This window comes from Amblyomma mixtum, chromosome 6 (genome assembly GCF_055824585.1).
Source record: "Amblyomma mixtum isolate Tamu chromosome 6, ASM5582458v1, whole genome shotgun sequence".
NCBI classification, from domain to species: domain Eukaryota; kingdom Metazoa; phylum Arthropoda; class Arachnida; order Ixodida; family Ixodidae; genus Amblyomma; species Amblyomma mixtum.
Genome location: NC_143017.1, coordinates 149636533 through 149656116, shown reverse-complemented (window position 1 = coordinate 149656116; position 19584 = coordinate 149636533). Strand labels below are relative to the sequence as shown.

The 19584-nt window shown below is 41.0% G+C and overlaps 1 protein-coding gene across 4 annotated transcripts in view; it reads right to left on the bottom strand.

Annotated features, from left to right (window-relative positions):
• The window catches only part of Stlk (Ste20-like kinase), a 28794-nt gene extending 9289 nt beyond the window's left edge, over positions 1-19505 (bottom strand). The window contains exons 1-8 of one of the 4 annotated variants that reach the window (XM_089549578.1): positions 19361-19505; positions 18908-19007; positions 18758-18844; positions 9397-9502; positions 7739-7857; positions 1842-1950; positions 1627-1750; positions 1261-1432 (exon numbers count right to left, since the gene is read on the bottom strand). In XM_089549578.1, coding sequence (XP_089405704.1) covers positions 1261-1432; positions 1627-1750; positions 1842-1950; positions 7739-7857; positions 9397-9502; positions 18758-18844; positions 18908-18919 — 729 coding nt within the window. In that variant the 5' untranslated portion in view covers positions 18920-19007; positions 19361-19505. The other 3 variants (XM_089549579.1, XM_089549580.1, XM_089549581.1) reach the window with 3 other exon arrangements.
• Positions 19506-19584: the final 79 nt, after the last annotated feature.

The window sequence follows — 19584 nt, the reverse complement described above, 5'->3', positions numbered from 1 at the left end:
ACATGTCTACCCTCCTCAACTACGATGCCAGAGTTGCTATTACAGTAAAATCTTGTTAATCCGAAGTCATTAGGACTGCAAAAAATATTCGATTTAACCGGGTTTTCAAATTAACAAAAAAAAAAAAGAAAGGCACCCAGGCAAAAAATATCAATGCAGGGACATACTACCTTCATTGGATGAAATTTGTGATTACTAGAGTAATCAGAGGTGTGGTAGCCTGACCCTCTAACCACAGCACCGGCACACCCCACAAAGAAATGGCACAGGCTGGTGTTATGTGCAGTAAAAGTGTTGAGGACACAAAGCAAATATGGTAGCGTCACAGGACACACGCTGACGGTGATAGGGGTGGGTGGTGCTTTGATGCCAGTATATCTGCTAGATGCTGCCTTGAACACGGTCAGGCTAGAGGAATTACAAGCACGCATCACTGCCATGGCCATGCCCTGACGAAAGAGCATGCGACACTGAAACCAGCATCCCCTGCTGCATTGCAGTGAAGCATGTCTTCTCCTAGCAGGCATGCTGACGGTCTGCAAACTGTACTATGGACTGGCTTTTGAGCTGGGAGTACTGGGGCCGAAACGAATCCAATATCAAGCATTGGCATCTGTTTGAGGCACCGCCTACGGGCTCCCAATGAGCACCGCTTCACTGGGTTTGCGGCGAAATTGGGACCACGCATTTCCACATAGCACCATAGGTCCTCAAATTAAATGGGCTGGTGCAGGCCGCCGGTTTGAATCATCTGGGATTTCAAATTATCGAGGTTTTATATACTAAGCCTGTCATGCCTCCTAAAAATCTGTTTGCTTTTGAAGCACACATTCCATTAGCTGCAAACATGATGCATGATATATATATACATATATATAAATTAAACTGGCTATGTTAGTGGCCTAGAACATTACCATTTAAACATTTTAAAAAATCTGACACGTATAGCAGGTGAGCAGTGTTTCATAAAGTAACTATTCATTTTTATAGTGATGTGAAGAGAAAACAAACTGTCCTCTAGAAAAACAAAAATGGTTGTGATGCCGCTTACAAAAATTATTTCAAGGTCAAAGCACTTCTGCTGCTCCTCAATCTTTCTACAACCACTCGAGGAAAATGAAGGCTTCCGTCCTCCGTGAAATGCAAAGTGCGCTCAACAGACACAAGTGAGGTGCCCAGTTCTTCTAAAGTGCTGCCTTCCCAGTGAGAGAGACAGCCATTCAGTGTCGCTCAAGTGCAAGCTCATCAGAAAAGCCTTGCCTGCTCTAGGACTTCCGGGCTCAGCCAGTTGAGGTTGTCGATGGCATGCTGTGGAAATGTGTGTATCTTTGGACGCCACTGGCCGCTTCCTACAACGTTGCAGCAGTAGCGAAAACCGGACAGCATCACCTTGCCCTTGCTTGACAGCAGTAAGTGGCTTGCCTTGACACTTCTGCGAAAGACAAGCAAGCACGAAATGCACACACACCTCTGATCACCAACCTACAAGCTGAAAGAGTACTACTAGACAGAACCAGGAATGGTGCCCCACAGTGCTCCCCTATGCCACAATGCATCCAGGAACTGAACCACGCGCCACGTCTATTTTCAACACGAATGACCGAGGCTGCAGTAAGAGGTGCTTACCTGTGAATGTAACCCCTAATGTGAATGTACTGAAGAGCTGCCAGCAGGTCCCTCAATATGAAAGACACTGCGTGCTCGGGTAAGCCTGAAGGAAAGTGAGTATTTAGGAGATCCCTGACCGAGCCTGCAAGAGACAAAAGTCCACAGAAGAATGAAACTGGCTCTCAACCTTTTTTCCCAAAATGAATGCGAGAGAAGGAAAATTGTGAACTTACCATATGTCAAAAGTGGCATAACAGCCCACAGCTCATTGCCTTTCACTAAGGTGCAAAAATATGGAACAACGTTTTCATGCCTCAGATGGCGAACCACAGAGACTTCATGCTAAAACAAAGAAAAAGAGGGGGAAACAGTGGAAACACACGTACCACAAGTGTATAAAACTGGATAGCTCAAAAACTAATCATAAAGGTAATGTTAACAGAATATAGGTGTTCATAATACACAAAAGATTATGAACACAATACATAAAAGTCTTGTATGGGCTTCTGTCAGTTGTAATTAATAAATAATGAACGAATGAACTTTATTTAAGTTCTCAAGCGCAAAAAAGATGCATACATAAGCTGGGGGCCGCAGGAAAAAGCTGATCTTACCAATTTGATTATATCGCAGTCCCTTACCATGTGAAACAGAAAAAAAAAAAAGGAAATTGTGCAGCAACAGAAAGAGTGAAGTTAATATTGATATCCATAAAAAATCAAAAGTCAATAACAAAGCAACTACAAAGGCAACTTAACATAGTCTGCAGACATTTATTACCATTCAACACTCACTTTCAAAAGGTATGATATATAAGTGTAAGAAAAGAGCTGTTGCTTTCTGTGTTCCCAAGTTTTTTAAGTGAACAATAAAAGGAACACTGAGAACAAATTTAAATGGGGCTCTATCAATAGGATACTGTGTTCTAAACAGAAAGAAGCCACTCTCACAGTAAGCAACTTTTATAAGCTAAAAAAGACAAGAAAAAAGAGAAATACAGGTGTCCCCATTCCCGGCTGATCTTGCTAGTAAAATGCATATGCTGACACCATTTTTGGGTGCGACTCCCAGAGGTTACGTTACAGTGCATTTCATCAACATGTTGGCAACCCGTCCTTTACAGTATTTGACATCAAGAGTTTGAATCAAGTGGTGAGAAAACTTTTAAATTCAATTTTCTCTGCAATCAATAAGTATTCTCTGCAATCAAAATAATCGAGTGAGAACCCGGCGAATGGCCGCAAACGGTGCACCCAAATGACCAGGAAATAACACTTGTCAACTAAGGTTACTTTCTTTAAACGTGCAGAGTATTGTGAATAAAAGTGTCGGATTTGAAGCGCTGCTCTATGACCTTGACCCGCATGTCACGCTGCTGACGGAGACCTGGTTGCACGCCGGTGTGCTCGATAATGAAATCATCCCCCCATCATATAAGATATTTAGATGTGACAGACAATCCCGAGGGGGTGGAGTTGCTATTGTAGTTAAGGAAAACATTAATGTGACAATTTTACCAGCTATTCCTAAACACGAAAGCATCTTTTGTAAAATTGATTTTTACGGTAACTCTATAGCTCTCGGTGTTGTATACCGCCCTCCTACGGCAGATCTTGCATTTCTCGAGCAACTCTACGATTATGTACAGCGTTTCCGGGGTGAGCACGTAAAGTTTTTCTTAGCTGGGGATTTCAATTTGCCGAACATCGATTGGTCAACCATGAATACGATGGGCATGAATGTTAGGCACTCAGAGATTCTTTTGAACACTGCATTTTCATGTGGTCTAGCTCAAATTGTTACTGACCCTACCAGAATAACTGCAACCACTAGGCATATTCTTGATTTATTGTTTATAAGTTCCGCTGTCAAATGTGACACTGTTGATGTCATGAACGGGCTCTCCGATCACAATTTAGTATTTGGCACCTTTTCCTTTGAAAAGTTTTGTGGCAAAAGCAAGCCTGTGATTGTTGTGAAAGATTTCAACAGGGCAGACGATGAGAGCATCCTGGACTGTTTAGAAATGAATTTGGACGGTTTTAATGTTGACGTAGATGTGAATGTTTTGTGGTGTAAATTCCAAGCAAATTTGTCTTCATTGTATTGCCATGTTTGTTCCTGACAGGATTAAGAAAAAGAAACAAAACCCCTGGGTTACGAGACAGATCATACACATGAAAAGAAAGCTTAAGAGAATGAGACGATCAGGTCGGTCTCGAGACCCTGCTATTAACACTCTAAGCGCAGCGCTGAAAACTGAAGTCAAAAAGGCTAAGGACACTTTCTTCACTACAACTTTAGGCAATTTCATGAAAGAAGCACCAGGGAAATTTTGGAGGTATATAGGTGGCACCAAATCCAATAGTATTTCGTTGATGGTTGACGGCTGCCCAGTCTCCGAGGCAAAACCAGTTGCCGATGAATTTAACAGGTACTTTCAATCCGTATACGCCCAGAAGGATAGTCATCTTGTTACCGAGCCTGCTGGGTATTTTTCTTCTATGCCTGATGTCATTGTGAGTCGGGAAGGTATTTTAAACTTGCTCCTTAACCTTGACGCTAAAAAATCGGGCGGCCCCGATAACATTCCTACAGTTTTCCTGCACCGTTACGCGGAATGGATTTCACATTACTTGTTCATTTTTAACGCGGCACTAGCACAGTGTTCTCTTCCGGCAGACTGGAGGGGTGCTCGTATCATTCCCATATTCAAGTCAACTGATCGCCTGAGTGTATCCAATTACCGTCCTATTTCCTTGACCTCAACTAGTTGCAAAATATTGGAACATATAATCTGCCGACACTTGACCGTATTTCTTGAAGAAAACAAACTGTTATCAGACGCACAGCACGGGTTTCGGCGTGGTTTGTCGACTGTAACGCAGCTCCTTAGTGCATGCCATGATTTTTCACTCGCGATTAATAACAAAGAACAGATTGATGCTATATTTTTAGACTATGCGAAAGCATTTGATAAAGTGCCACATAATAAATTATTACAGAAACTTTACGACATGGGAATAAATAGCAGACTTATCGAGTTCATTAGGGCTTACCTAGAAAACAGTTATCAGTACGTCCAAGTTGACAAGTACTGCTCGGAGGCACTGCAGGTGACATCAGGGGTGCCACAAGGCTCGGTTCTGGGACCGATTTTATTCCTTATTTATGTTAATGACATCGTAAAAGTCATAGACAGTGATGTTAAGATAAAGCTTTTCGCAGATGACTGCGTTCTTTACACCTTTGTTAAATGTGCAACTGACCAAGTTAAACTTAACAAAGCCCTTGCTGACGTTTCAGGTTGGTGCGCAAATTGGAACATGTTTTTGAATGCTGATAAGTGCTTAGTCCTCCGCATATCCAGGAACAAAACCGTTTTACAACATTCTTATTCTGTAAATGGCACTGCACTTAAGGAATCGCCGTCTGTTAAATACCTCGGAGTTACTATTACACACAATCTGAGTTGGGATCTTCATATTAATACAGTCTGCACTAAAGCCTTTAAATCTCTCTGGTTTATTAGACGCAAGCTTTCCAAAGCCCCCATGCACGTGAAACTAGCAGCCTGTAAAGCGTTGGTCCGGCCATGTCTAGAGTATGCCTCGTGTCTGTGGGACCCTTATACAAAGAAAAATATTTCCAAATTAGAAAGGGTTCAAAGAACCGCGGCCAGATTCATTTGCAATAAATATAAACGCACTGACAGCGTGACAGAAATGATTGATTATCTTGGTCTCGAGACACTACGAGCGAGGCGTTCCGAATGCAGATTAAAATACTTGTATTTAATATATAACAACATAATAGACATCAACAATCATAATTTCATTACCCCTCACACACTACGCCCAAGCTCGCGTTTTGATAACGGGAAAATGATTCATGAATATAGCCCCCTAAACGATACCTTTAAGTATTCATTTTTTCCGAGAACCATACACGCTTGGAATAAATTACCAAGGAATATTGTCGACAGTCCCAGTGCGCAAGAGTTCGTTAAAAACCTGAAAATGCGGGGGTGAAGTTGTACTTGTATTGTTTCTTGTATTCGTGTATTCTTGTATTTTTGTATTCTTGATTCTTGTATTTGTTTTTTCTTGTGTCCACTCCTGCTTGGAGTCAGCCGACTCTGCAGTATTCGCAAATAAATAAATAAAATTTACACCTCGAAAAACTTCAACACAGCCAGAAAGAAGCACTGAGTCAATTTTCACTGAGAACAATAACTGGATGGAGCTGTCCTCGGTGTCCCTTTAATTAGCGTGCAGTAGTGCATAAAAGATCAATGCTTGAATGCTTGTTTAGCGGCTTTCAAGGTGTGCGAGTAAATTACTGCTTGTCGTATTAATTCTTGATTGCAATACAACCTCTGGTCTGCTGACCAGAATGCTCTTTCTTGGGAGTCGAATCTAAACTTTGGAGTCAACTAAGACAACAGTCACAGTCAAGGCAAGGAGCAAATCTAGATATAGAGGAAAGGGGTCCTACAGAAAATCTGCTTTCTGGCCACCTTCTGGCCTACTCTGTTCCTGAGGAAAGATTTCAAAGGCCCTTTCATAAAAATTCATAAAAAAGCCGCACAAAAGATTTAATAAGACCAATACAAAGACAAGGATGGTGCCCCACTGCTTTGACTGCGCTCTTTAAAGGTATTTTTGTATTTTGTATTGGTGTAATTAAATCTTAAAAACAAAGCTACTTCCTCAATAACTTGTCTGCATGACGAGTCACGTCTCACAAACGTGGGTAACCAGTCTTAGCAACACTTAAATGAGCCGCCAACTCACTCGCTGAGGCATTAAAAAATTCAGCAACAGCATGCAATGCTGACGTCAACAAAAAGTGCATCAGATACTAGGAAAACAGCACTTCTTTGGCGATTAGTTTTTCACGGCGCCGCCGCTACTCCAGTATGTGGTGCACTGTACCGATTGCCCATGACCGAGAGATTCCACTGGGCAACCTATGCTCTCTGAAGAAGAGTACGATGAGTTGGCGATGGTTGTAGTTCATAAAAAAAAAAAAAGCAGAAAGAGAACAGTACAGTGTTAGCACTTGTTCTTTGTTTTGTGTCACCCTTTTTTTTTTTTTTTTCACACTATGAACTACGTAGACCTATACAACCTTCCAACTTTTTTCTTTTTCAGCTCCTGAAGGCATGGAAAACGATGTTAATGACCAATACGCCGAATAAACATGGCGTAGCGCCCTACCTTGCACCGAGTGAGTGTGTTGGAGGTATGTCGTATTTATAAGGTAACTAGAGAATAGAAGACTATTATAACATAGCTTTCACATAACAGTTCAGGCGAATACTGTGGTACATAGAAGAATTATATGCTAAATGCACCTGCACATCTGCACATTTCCATAACGCTACATGCCTTCTATGGCACTACTGAGATGCTGGAACAAAATTTAGCAACAAAGAATGCAGAAGAAACTCCTGCGAAGTTTAGCGTAATCACAACTCAGTAAATATTGAGGAAAAACAAAATATGTATCATGCATAACCTAAAGGCTTCCCAAAACAACATCTGCTATTGCCGAGTGAATCAAAGGCCAGTACTGTGAAAACACAGCCAAGATGCATTTCGACGTAATATTGCCCTTCAGGTTTTCAAAAGAGAGCACTTGTACCTGACATTGCTCAGGGAAACTGCACCAAAGGACTTGCATGAAATAATTATGTAATCAATATGCAATCAATTATATACATATGTAATTCTACTAAAGTCCATTACACTGTTAAATAATTACAATTAAATTTATTTCCACTTAGCAGAAAACTGCGACAGCTGAGCCAACAAACCTAATGGGCTCATCTGTAAAGCTGCAGCTACAAACCCAATGGGATCAGTTGCTAAAATCTCGTTTGCAAAGAGCCTTTCACATAGTACTTGAATGCGTTGCACAAATACTTGAAGGTTTTGCTCCAACTGAGACAGAAAACCCAGAGTAATGCAGTTTGCCTGATTATTTCAGTTCTGTCAATACCATTGCACCAAAATAATCAGTCATTACCGTGCTTCTTTCAGAGTCATCAAGGTGCCTTCATGATAACGGGTTCATAGCTGGTCTGCTGCAACAGCAAGACCGTCAGAACTGTAGCTGTAGTTACCTGTACTTGCTCTATGCTCGTGCCACGTGCATCCAAATTTATTCGCTTGATCGCCAATCGATGACCAGATGGAATGTGTTTAGCAAGAGACACAACTGTAGGGCTAAAAAGTCCTCTCCCTACAGATGGAAAGAAGCAGACAATGAAAACACACAATGAGAAAAGAAAACACAACCTGGTTTGCAATGAACCCTACTGCACCCAACGAAGCATTCATGCTCCATGCTACTTGGCCAAGTCATCTACAAATACAGACCCCACTTTTAAATGGCGTACACGATAACTGGGTCTGTTTGTGCTTGGGTGTAACCTGTGAGCAAAAATAAACCACAGCAGGCTACTCCCAAGGTCACCACATAAGAAAATTCTCAATTATCTAAGTTTATCAGGAGTTCAGCTCAGTAGAAGTGCCCTGAATATTGGGCTCATGATGAGCATAAAAGAGGAGTTGACCAGGAAATAATACTGAGCACTACGAAAAAGTACACTTTAAAAGATCAATCATTCAAGTGCAGATTTTAGTCTTTCGTGCAACAATCACTATTTTGTCACACTAGAGAACACCTGTCCTTAGCCTAAAAACTGCTCACAACCAACACGCTCCTGAAAAAGCTGCTGTTGTGCTTAAATCTGTCTTATTATGTCACATGTAAAGCAATGCAAAACCTACAACTTCTTTTGTCACACTGCAAGAACTTGCTTGAGCACAAGCCCATGCAATCTTCACAGGCCCCCATTGCAATTATGACCTGTATGTCATGCACTGTTTTTGGCACGGGAATCCTTGCCTACAGGCGCATTCCAATTGGTGATTCATAGCAGCTCTCCCAATTCTCACAGGAGCAAGATATCCGTCGTGGTCCCATCAGAACTCAGGGTCTGAATCCATTACCCATTAACATGCTCTTTGAATTTGCAAAGCAAAAAAACTTGTTCAGGATTGCCGAATGGAATGCGCCCTAATATAGGGATGACAATCATTTTTCTTCTAGATTTCAACTAAGAGGTCATTTTTCTGTGCTTGTTCCCTGACCCATTTCTGCTCTCTTCCTGTTTCTAAATGTTACACCCTTACCACTTCCACTGCCTCACCATTAATCGTAAACTGCTGTTTCCTTCCGAGACTGTTGAACGTTACTTTAGTTTTCTGCAAATTAATTTTTATACCCACTGTTCTGCTTTGCCCGAGTCACTGATCATGCCTTGCAATTCACTCCCAGAGTGACTTAGCAATGCAATGTCATCAGCAAATCACAAACTACTAAGGTATTCCCCATTAACTTTTATCCCTAACTATTCCCAGTCCAGGTGTCTGAGCACCTCCTATAAACAGGCATTGAATACCACTAGAGAGATTGCGTCTCCCTGCCTGACACCTTTCCTTATTGGGATTTTATCACCGACCTTATGGAGGACTATAGTGGCTATGCAGTCGTTGTAGGTACCGTCCAGCACTTTTAACACAAGGCTTTTCAACAGCCTGATTCCGTAATGCCTGCATGACTGCTGGGGCTTCGACTGATTCAAATGCTTTCTCGTAATTTATGAAGGCGATATATAGATCTTGGTTATATCCTGCGCATTTCTCCATCACCTAGCCGACAGTGTGAATATGAACATTACCCTAACAGTGCTCAAAATATCAAGGTTTCACTCACCAATCACAGAAAGAAGTTCATAGTTGTCTACACTAGCTTCATACTTGATCATGTCTGGATCCTTCTGCATGAGTGGTATTGCCTCGGAGAAATTAGAGGCCTCCGACTGGGGAAGAATGGAAGAACCGAAATGTCAGGACACGTGGCACAACAGGAGAATCTAAAGTACGGTTTCTCTACACTTACACTGCCTCACACCAGACAAACTTTTTTGAATTCGAACTGCAATGACATATTTTTTTCTTCTTCTTTACTGTTTGGCAATACACAGGTATTGACTGTGAGGCAGGACTAAAGGAGGGCATAGGCCTCCTTGTACCAACAGAGACAATATATAATGCGTGCATTGAGCAGGATGAACAATTTGAATATGCATTCAGGATAAACACTTCTAAAGTAATTAATTGTATCCGGAGCACAGTAAGAAAATATGGCACACTTGGAAGACATTTAAAATAAGTTTTGGCTCATAAGAAATGAATATGATATACAAAAATGCATGACGAAATTGGAGGCATGATATACAAAAATGCATGACGAAATTGGAGACATGATATACAAAAAAAAAAGGGGCAGACCAAGAAGACAATTTAGGATCTGTTATACAAAATGAGGTTCACAAATAGTCTATAAGAAGACAAATTTTGGCTCATTCAAACTATAATGTCTACAAGGAACTTATTTCACTAAAAACTATGTGACTGATAAATTATTATATTAAAAAATGACAGATATCGACTTAACCAAGTGCAGTGTTACTGTGCAGTGAGAAAAATAAAGCCTGCATTTTATATTTAAAGATTTGAGCTCTGAAGGCACTTTTTGGTGCTTCAATTATGCTTGGATATTCGTAGCATAGGTGCATGTCTTTTGTTTACCGTAATTAAGTGGAAGTTGTACGCAAATTATGACTTTTATTTCTGCTGTAATACTGAGCCATAAATGCATTGTATTCCGTTTGAACTTCCTGGAATATGCATACAGCCAGTTTAAGTGTAAAAATTGCTGAATATTGGAATATTATGTCTATGCATGAATGACGTGACAGTCACACACTCCTGCAGAGACTGAAGTGCTCGAACTGCTCTCCTTGGCAACCTAGAAAGCCTCCCTGTGTAGGTGCACTACTGGTCCCCCCCCCCATGCTAATACACAACTGCTCAGGTGAGAGTGAAACATGAAAAAGTATGTTTTTTCTTGTTTCTTTTTACCACATAGGCAAGAAAAGTTGCACCCTATACAACAAACCAATGGAGTTAGTTATTTTTACACGTACATTCTGTATGTGACGCAACCAGTTCAAGCTAGAATAACAGGCAACGCCAAGGATGGAGTGATTGTCTACAATTTGCAACGGAAAGCTACCGTAAAAGAGATTTCTGTCGTAATCCATTGTGTTATTCTTTGCGTGAAAGAACATGAACTTTGTTTTTTCGGCACCTAGTTCTGGCTGGTTCAGAGAGACCCCTTGATTTAGTTCATGCAACCAGGCATTAGAAGCAGCCTCTAGTTCTTGTAGGTTGCTACCAGAAAAGACGACGTTTACATCATCCACATATATATAATCTTACTTGTCTTGGGAATGTTTACAATGTCATTTATACACACGAGAAATAGTAACGGGCCTAGGACTGATCGCTGTGGGACACCATACTTGATAACACTCGCTAGAATGAATCCCATTTAAAGACGTACTATACTGAGCGAAATTCAAGAAAACTATGAATGAGATTATTTGCTGGACCCCTGATAATGGATAATGCTAGCTTCCCCAATAGTATATTGCATTTTATGCAATCAAATGCTTTCCTAAAGTCAAGAGATAATCCAAGTGTAAAAATCAATATCCTGAAAAATTATATCTTTCACGTGTCTCAGTGGCTTTCCCTTCTTGAAATCCATACTGTTGTTCAGCAATAATGTGTTTGGCTTAAAAAAAGCTGATGAACCTTGTATACAGTATGCGTTCTGCTATTTAAAAAAAAAAGTGCCAGCACTGATAGTGGTCGGTAATTATTTAGGCCACCAGAATGGCCACCTTTGTGTTTGACTGCTACACAGGCAATTTTTAACACCTTAGAAAAAATACCGGACTCCAACATTTTGTAGCATGTATGCGTTAGGGGACTCTGATTTCGTGTGCGACCACTTTAATGGGTAAAGGCTTAATATCATCACTGCCAGCAGCTGATCTAATGTCAAGCGAGACTAGCCATGCAAGGATCTCATCCTCACACGAAGGTCTAAAAAACAGAGTCAGTAATATTATTGCTAATATAGCTTGTATAGTCACTGTGAAACAAAAATTAGTGTGGGCGTGTAAATAGGAAAGAAAAATAATAGCGCCCGGCCCGCACCGCTTAGAGCACAACGAGCTTTCACTGTGAAACAGTGGACATGGTACGGATTTCGCTGCACCAACATTTAAAAAATGGTCATCAAATAAATTGGCCAGGGCTAAATTAGAGTAACGTCGGCCATTAATTTCTAACTGAGGAGGCACACTATTTATGCTAGGAGAGTTTAATTCATTAAAAGTTTTCCAAATCTTGCAGCTGCTATTGACTGAGGCTTCAAGCTTTCATTTATAAAAAGCTGATTTCGCTTTCTTCAGATCTGAATTCAATTTATTGCTAAAACCCTTAAGCTCTTGCAAAACTAAGACGCCACGTGTTTTTAGGAGAAAGGTAGAACAAGACATCCTTTTTTTTATAAGTTGATAGAGCTCATGGGTTATTGATTCTTTGCGTGCTTTCTTGTTTTTAACAATTACAATTCAAGGATATGTGGCTTCGTAGTCGTAGCTAGTTTGCACAGTTCTCAGAAAAGTGTCGTACGGTTTGCAAGGACTTGTGAAATCAGCTGACTTCACATGAACTGCACCTGGACAATTGAATTGAAAAAATTTATTAGGCTTTACAGCCTACTGAACTTGGTGCTTCCATGGTTCTTGCTTGGAGGCAGGTATACATGCAACATGTAAGGTAACGAATTAGAAAAGGCTGCCTCCCAAGACCATGGCACAGAGCTTTTAACAAAAATGACCATCACTGTGGCTCCTCTTTTAATCATTTTGTCTTCCAGGAAAAGTACACAAAAATGCACAAACACAAAAAGTAACTAAAGGCACAGCAGTGCTGTTCGTGTCCTTACTTGTCTGCTCAGTTTGGAGATGATTAGCACTGCTTTTCAGAAATGAACAGCTAGACGCAAAAAGAAACAAAAAAGGAAACTTTTATGAATTGCTAGCTTTATTTCTGTCACACCCCGCTGACACTGCATACAACTAAGCAGCCTTTAACACAAGCACATCCAGAGTCCGTCTGTCCATGAGCAACAAATATTTTGCATCGAATGGCTACTGAAAACTTGTCAGTGGTGAAATTCCTTTTTGGCATCTCCGAGTATGAGGTATTATACCATCCAAGCCTTTCTTTCATGAAACTAGTAACTAAGTTTAGAAATTACTGCAAGTAAAGCTAACACTGACACAAAAAAGCAGACTAAGGTCGTACGGAATGGCCACATATGCTGTTACTATAAGAAATGTCCCCGTTTGAGACAGTAACCAATGGGACTGAAAAGTGGTGAGCATAGAAATTTTTTCACTTCATAAGTTCGAAAGGATAATGCTTTGCCGCCATAAACTAAAAACAACCTCAGCAGCAACATGCAATTTTGTGAAAAGTGTGGGGAGGACCACATAAACCATCCAATTCGGGATCCACCTTATGTGCATGATGCACTTGAATTTCATGTTTTCATGGAAGCAAGTGGTCTGACAAAAATAAAAAACTACACCATTGCACTGAACACAAAAATTTTACCAATATGCGTGAACGAGGAGGAACCACAAGTGTTAGTAAAATACTTCATGCCCTTTTCAACATTGTTGTAATGGAGCTGGAGGGGCACAAAGAATGTTTCCTCATAACAACTGTTTAAATATTTACAAGAAATCCCATACCTGAAATGTAATCATACCTCCTTTGTCATGTCCATTAGAAATAACGAGGTTTAAATGCAATAAAAGGGTGTCTTGAGTGGACTACTATGAATAACAATGTTAAGAAAAAAATGTTGACAGATTATCACCCCGAGAGGTAGGCCGCTTAATTTTGGTGGCAGGTTTTCTTCCCTACAATGCTGCAGAAGACACTACAATGCGTGAATCATCACGTGGTATTCACATACAACCAATAAATAATTTATAATCAAATTCTGTACCACTGCCTCGGTTTTGGTTTCAACATTCGAATGATGGCTGTGACGTCAAAGTGTGGTCATATGTGACGTGAGGCATGGAAAAACGTTGATATAGTCTCATATAATCGCATTGGTTGCTACTCTGGTATAAAATTTCAACACTCTGCCGACAGTAGATTTTAAAAAAAAAGGTCAATTAGTAGAAAAAATTTAAAAGTAAATAATAGACAAAATTTCAATCTGGTTTTGAGCTCTATAGCAAGTTGAATCTATCTTCCTTACATAATTTATAGCCATAGCTTTTATTACAACTGCTGTACAGCCAACTATTGAAAGAAATTTTCAAATTTTCACCCCGCCTTAACTAACAACAAATTTAGTAGGCACAAGAGTTGTCTTGTAGCCTAATTTTCTCTCTACAAGTCATGATGCAATTTCCAAAAGCAAGAGGATAGAATAAGGCTTCGAAATTGTAAAAGAAAATTAAAATTAAGAGCATAAAAATGTGGCCTTCCATGAATCAAGGCAAGGAGAGCTTCCAAATGATACCAAACAGGCCACTCACAACACTTTCATAGGTGGGTCATGCACCTCCCATGCCAGGCAGATATTCACAAAATGACACCGCCAATGCAGTGAATAAAATACATCACTTCTGCAATTTTTTAAAGCAGCTACAGACAAAACAGCTGGTTCAGAAGCAAAAAAATGATGCTTCTAGTCTGCAATCTAACTCTGACTAAAGTACTTGTTAGCTGCTGGCAACCCTTCTGTTGATTTCCAATAAAGCACCGTGGGCAGTTGTGCTCCCTTTCCGACAACTCAATCCTGGCCCAATTCGTTATGCTGTCAGGCTTGATGTCACAGATATGGCCACAGAAGTGCAAAAGCCAAAATATTTTATTTCCAACGTTTCGGATATCACCCCCCCCCCCCCCCCCCTTCCTTGCGTTCAAGAAAAAACAAATCAGAGAAAGAAGTCAGCTTATTCCGTTTCAGGGTCCACGATTGTTTGGCACAGGCTAGGCTTCATTTTGGAGGCCACAACAAAGCAGTGGCAGACAAACAGAGCCTGATTAAGGTGATGGTTGTTTTATTTTTTAGTTGCAGTTTCTGCAATAACATTTAACCTGCCAGAAATCTGGCCTTGAAAGTGAAGCCAAAAGGAGGAACTAGAGAAGTAAGGCACCTGGCAACAGAGCCGACGGAAGCGTACACATCACACAAGCATTATTATCAATACCAGCTGCCCAGGATGACCTTGTCGCACGCAAGGCGTGGCCATCAGCCATCCATTCACAAAGAAGTACTGACAGTAGATTTTAACTTGGTGACTCCTACACACACATAGGTTTTCCACGAATTTCTTTGTAGCTCAATTTATGTACAGATATAGGTAACCTCGATAAAACATTAGCAAATAACTGTGTTGTCTTGGGTTTAGTGGTGCATAAGAATCTAAGGCTATCATGCACCAAACACAAGGCACAGAAAATTGTTTCGTGCAGGATTTTATAATAAGTTATAAAACAACGGGGTACAAAGGGCATAAATAGTTAATTCTCACCATCTAGTGAAGATAAAGACAAAAATTTTTTAAATGGCTAATGGTAAAGGCTTTAAAGAAGGTCAGATAACCTCAGTGAGGCTCCCAACCAATGTAATGGCAAATTTAACTAAACTATCTCTTCAAAACTATACAGATTACTATCTCAAAAGTGCAGCACCAAGCATAACAGATAGTGTGGTGAAATGGGGCTACACAACGCACAAGAATAACCACTGGGATCTGTCTATTCAGGGTTAGGTACTGGCCACAAGAGCTTAGCCTGCTTGTGGTGATTCACTTGGCAGGTCACAGATGCTAAGACAACCGCATAGTGGAGTACCAGTGGCATGTGAGCTTCCGTGATCAGTAGCAGCGTTTGCCCAGGCACTGGGCGAAACCAGTCGACATTACGGCACACTACGTGGTCTTCACAATCAAAACAGCAAGTGGTTGTTACAAATGATGACATAATAATTCTCCATGAAGAGAATCTATGAGGTCTTATCATGATTACTGAACCAGTTCATCATCATCATCGCCATTAGCTCAGTTACATCCACTGCTCCAATTAACCTTGTCTTGTGCCCCGCCCAAATCTCTGCCATTCCTTCCTGCATGTTTACCTTCTCATGGATTCTACTCCACTACCCTAGCAGACCACATTTTAACTGTTCTCCACATTATGTGTCCTATACGTGTTTATTCTAGATCCATGTTCGTGTTTGTTCCTTGACCCACAGTGCTCTCTTCCTTTCTCTTAACCTTACTACTTGAACAATTACTAATAATCTAGAACAAAAACAGGGAGGGAGGGAGGTACTCAAGCACTTCATGTCAGTACGCCTTTGAAGCAAAGAGCAGGCTGCAGAAATAGGTGAAATAAAGAAAAAAAAAAGAGGCAGCATCAAAAAAGAGGCAAAAAGAGGTGCATCTGCGCAACTTACAAGAACTTAAAGGCGAAGGGGAGCTGCAGGCCTGAGCAACACTGAGGCAAACCAGAGAGGGGGAAGAGAGAGAGAGACAAAGCAGGAAACAGGGCTGCTGTGCCATCTTGTTACAAACCCTGTTCGGCACTCACAACAGATGAGCCATACCCGAGGGAAGCTCTGCAGTGAAACAATGCCTGCAGGTCAAAGGGCCCCCAAACAAGCTGACATTCGAAGTTAACTTGCAAGCTGAATGCGGCACAAGTCCATGACTGGTGCCCTCTGTACACTATGTGGCTACAAATTTGAACACTTATTTTCACAACAGAAGGCAGCAACCAGCCTCCAGTGAGCCTCATGCTTGATTTCGAAGCTTTGATAGAGCATTTACTATTAGAAATGAGCTGCTGTAACTTTTATTTTTACTGTTATTTAGTCTCTGTGTGAGTGCTGGGTTAATGCATAATAATGGGAATACTATGTCTAATTAGGTACTGCATTTTATTCTTGAAACATAGCCAGTTGGTCTTAACTGAGTGTGATCCTCAGTTAACCGAGTCAACTGAGTGTGAAAGGGGAGTCTTTTACAGAAAACAGTTATTGTGTGGGGTATTCTATCATATTCCGCATGGCCATATCGCATACTGATTTTTTAAATTGAAATTTGTAATTATGTGCATTTCCTAAGTGCATTAGCAGTGCAACGGTATTAAACACAAGTGCATAAATGTGACCCCGAGCCTGTGCACTGCCTTAATGGTGCTGCTCAGACAAGACCTCATGCCACACACAGACTAGAGAATTAAAAGGAGCATTGGTCACAGTCACCTTGGAGAGAGGTCACTTTTCTACATGGTGTGTGATGGGGGAAAAAAAGTTTAGGCACCAGACTATTTGCACTGAAAGGTGCAATAACCACTCCCAGTGTTGTTAAGATCTCAATGCAGCAATAGGTTGCGTGGTCGCTCAAGACATGGCAGGAAAAGTCGACTGGCTCAATGCAACACCCTCTGGAGGAGTTTTAAAATAAATGTTCCTGGAACAGATTGGGACGTTGCAATGATCAGGCACAGAACCCAAGCCATGCTTTGCATATTAGGCTTGAGTCTGGTGCACGGCTACTTTCCTAACCTAGAGTATGCTCCTCAGCTGTTTAGCGTTGGAAGCTTGATAGCACCTGCCAAAGCAAGAGCATGACAAATTCCTTGTCCACCTGTTGTGCTGAACTAACAACAAATTAATGTCACGCACTCTTTGTAAAACTCTGTCCAAGGCACGAAGTCTGCACAACAAAACTGTGTTGTTTTAGAAATTGGATCTCAATTTCGAGGGATACGAAGCCCGAAAATACACAAAGTCCAGTCAACACAGATACAAAAGATGTGAGAAGAGGGCGGGGGGCTTGAACCGATATTCACACTGGTTGTAATTGGTATCACAAAGTAAGCTCTTTGTTTTCACAAATAAATTTAAGTGTTGAAAGGAAGAATACTAATTAAAAAAAAATGTATTTCTCATCTCTACACATTTTCAACTTATTACAGGTTTCTTGCAAGCTATGACAGCTCTTCGATCAATGACCGGAAGCCTGATGCATTTTATTGGCAGAACCGCTCCTCTAAAAGTGATCAATGTGTTGGCCTGATGTGCTTGGGCCCGCTATCTCCTTGGAGTACCCATGCACTGAGTTCAGCAGTACTAAACCTGTGCTGAGACATAGCAATAAAAATGATAAGTGTCAAGGGCAAATAAGCAGATATTCTGAATACTTCAATGCTATGTTTACTTCAACTTGGTTCTGCAAACCTAGGTAGGACAAAGCATGCTCTCTAAGGTGTTGCATAAATATTAGCTCTAGAGGACACTGATTAGAAAACAAGACATTTACCCTGCCATGCATGCCTTAAGGTGACTGAGTGAGAAATTTCTGCGAGCACATAAAACAAAATTTTCAGTGAAACCAACACTGTCAAGCATATATCACTCTAAATGAATGCAGCCTGCTATGTAGGAATATCATGAATGCTGTTCCTGATAATCTACTGCTACTAATGAGCAGACAGCAAATAACCAGTCAGCTTCGTAACCAAGCAACACAGTCAAAAATTATTTTTTTTTGTAAGCTGCGTGCAGGTGGGCTAAAAGCCACAAAGTGCCCGAGCAGAAATTTTCAAGCTGATAAGTGCCAACAATAAAGAAATGCAATGCGCCCGGAAACTTGCCATTTGCACTAAATGATGCCAAAAGCTTGTGAAAGCAGCCAGTAACTGAATCATGCATTAAGGTCACCGGTGTAAAAAGGGCAGCTTTCGGATTTTAAAGAAAAGACGAGAGAATGCAAAAAAAAAAAAAAAGGAGGGCATTCTTTACAGACACTCAGGCAGTGTGAAGCAACATGTTGACATTATAACTGCGTTACTAAACGCTGCCAGCTAGCTAGAGAAGCACCGTAAAGCACCAACAATTGGCGATGTTAAGAGGTGAACGGGAAACGCTGTATTACGGCACGTATCACGCCTCATTTAGGCGAAGCCGAAACGTTGCAACTTTGTTTGCCGATATGAACAGAGCTTCCTTCGCTTGCAAGGTTTTCGAAGCGTCGCTAAATTGAAGAATTGCTGGCTAGCAATCACAAGTTCGCGCGACAAAGCTACTAAAACAAAAACGAAGAAAAACGCACCAGGTGTTGATAAAGTGACTCGTCATTTGTGTAGTTGTCTTCCACAGATGCTACTTCGTTGCGTGAACTTCTACAGCGACAATTGAACTGCGTGACAGGAAGGGAACAGATTAGGAATAAGAAGGCAACTTCTCCACACACTTGTCTTACCAGACATGACATCGAACTGCTTCAGCACACAGGCGATACCCGTGAAGAGGAATTCATACAGCCGAAATGTGTAATTTCCGGCGACGGGCATCTAAGAAACCTTGGGAGCCAAGCGTTGCCGGTGGAAAAAAAACAAAAAGGATAAAAACCGATTAGGCCGTTGTCTTAGCTATACAATTATTCGCTATTCCTGGCTACAAACGCACCGTTTGGGCCCGCGGTAGAACATGCAGCCTATGATAAACATGCACGAGCACACAAACAAGAAAAAAGCATCTCGCATCCCACCCCGTGCTACCCAAGGGACATCCTTTACCGCCAATCGGTTCAACACACAGTTGCAGCACGATCGGTAAACATGCCGGCGCCCAAATAAATCTGCGCTTTCTAACTTCACGGCGAAGCAGAGCATAGGAATACGATAGTTTCCTTCTAGGAGAAGTTACCACTTACCGAATTCCTTTTTAGACAAAACACCTACAAAAGAAGAAACATTCCCGAAAAGAGACGAAACAGTGTTGCCGTAGGCCCTTGTGCAATATGCTAATACTTGATAATAACAAAATTATTAAACTTCAAAAAAAAAAGAATGCTGCACTTCCAAAGTTACAATAACAAAAATAATACTTAGTAGTGTTTTTCGGTGTTTACTTTATTAGTTTTAAGTTGCCGAGTTC